This window comes from Orycteropus afer, unplaced genomic scaffold (assembly GCF_000298275.1).
Source record: "Orycteropus afer afer isolate SDZICR_OR568_19922 unplaced genomic scaffold, OryAfe1.0 scaffold00483, whole genome shotgun sequence".
NCBI classification, from domain to species: Eukaryota; Metazoa; Chordata; class Mammalia; order Tubulidentata; family Orycteropodidae; genus Orycteropus; species Orycteropus afer.
Genome location: NW_006922070.1, coordinates 838,518 through 840,189, shown reverse-complemented (window position 1 = coordinate 840,189; position 1,672 = coordinate 838,518). Strand labels below are relative to the sequence as shown.

General features: G+C 43.3%; 1 protein-coding gene across 1 annotated transcript in view; it reads right to left on the bottom strand.

The window, feature by feature from the left end:
* The window catches only part of SLC7A2 (solute carrier family 7 member 2), a 24,633-nt gene that overhangs the window by 4,518 nt on the left and 18,443 nt on the right, over nucleotides 1-1,672 (bottom strand). Inside the window, exon 9 of the mRNA XM_042782831.1 lies at nucleotides 1,349-1,554. Coding sequence (XP_042638765.1) covers nucleotides 1,349-1,554 — 206 coding nt within the window. The remainder of the gene's footprint in view (nucleotides 1-1,348; nucleotides 1,555-1,672) is intronic.

The window sequence follows — 1,672 nt, the reverse complement described above, 5'->3', positions numbered from 1 at the left end:
GGGACTGTCTCTGGACTTGAACAAGTGGCCTGCCATGTTGTTTGGTAATCTTGGGACTGTGCCATTTTATTTATTGACCTTGAATTTGTCAGCTTCAGAAGCCAGCAGCTCCCTTAGTTAAGAGAAGCTTCCAGCTCCAGTGGGCCAGGAGCAAGAGACAGAGCTGAAGCCCAAGTTCAAGGGGCTGTCACCTAGCCCCCAGAGCTTGGCACTTTGAGCTCAGACTTCTAGCCTCCTAAACTGTAAGAGAATAAATCCCTGTTTTTTAAAGCCATCCAACTGTGGTATTTTCTGTTAGAGCAGCACTAGAGAACCAAAACAATGATCTGTGTCTTTTCTCCCTATTTTAGAGAATGGCATCACCACCCATATTCTCTCTGACCATCAGGTTGGCATTAGGTGCCCTTCCTATGTGCTCTCAGAGAAGCCTGTAATGCCTTTCCTTTGCCACCAATCACATTGTCCTGTGAAGCCCAGTGAGAGCAAGGACCATCACTCTCTTGATATCCTAAGTGCTCAGCAGAATGCCTAACACAAAAATGATATCCAAAAATGTCACTGAAAACATGAATGGGTTAGCAAACAAGGTTTTTCTATATTGCTGCCCATTCTCATTGGGTTCTCAGCTCTGTTATTGGTATGTATCATTGGCCTGATGCTTTCACATCTAATACCTAATTCAAGTTATCCATTTTGTACTTCTGCCACTCTCAGCTTATAGACTTTTCTTCCTGTCTTCTTCAATCATCAAGCTATGGTACATCTATCCTGCTAATATAAAGATGATCTCAACCACTAGGTGACATGTCGGGACTCAGGTTACTCAATGTTATGGACTAACCTGTATACCCCTAAAATATGTGTTGGAATCCTAACTCCTAAAGCTACAAATATAATCCCATTTGGAAATAGAGTTTTCTTTGCTAGCTAATAAGTTCTTATCAGTGTCAGGTATATCCTCAACCTAATCACTTCTGAGTTATCAGGAGCAGCACAGACACAGAGACAAAGAACCACAAATGGGAGAACACAGATGCCACATGAGGACCTCAGGATCTGGGGAACTCAAGCCTACAGACGTTGAGGGACAAGAATTTTCTCCAAAGCAGAAATAAAGCTTCTCTTAGAGTTGGTGTCCTCAACTTGGAATTTTAGCTTCCTGAACTATGAGAAAATAAACTTCTGTTCTTTAAAGCCACCTACTTGTGATATTTCTGTTATAGCAGCACTAGCTAAGAAAGATAGTCACTAACATATTCTAAGACCTTTCACCTTCTTCCACATCACACCTGCTTCACCTACACACATAAGTTGGGTCTTTAAAATGTATGCAGTGAAGAGGGCTTACCCAGGAATCCTACGAGAAAGCTCACGAGAGAAGCAGACATCTGTGTAGGTAGAGTGGTGGGTTTGATGAGTATCCACAGGCTGAAACCCTGGTCCTGCAGCATGGTGACCTGGGACTCGCTCTTGGAGGCTGGGCTGGCACATGATTGCAGAGCTTCTTTCTCAGGAGAATATGTGGGCTGCCCATAAGATAAGCCGGGCTGGTACCTATCCCCAAATAAAATGTCTCTGTCTTTATTCTTCAGTCAACACTTGGCCAAAATGAAATGAGCACCTGGTAAGCAAATACTCTAAAGCATAGATGAGAAGCTTGAGGGGCTGTGAG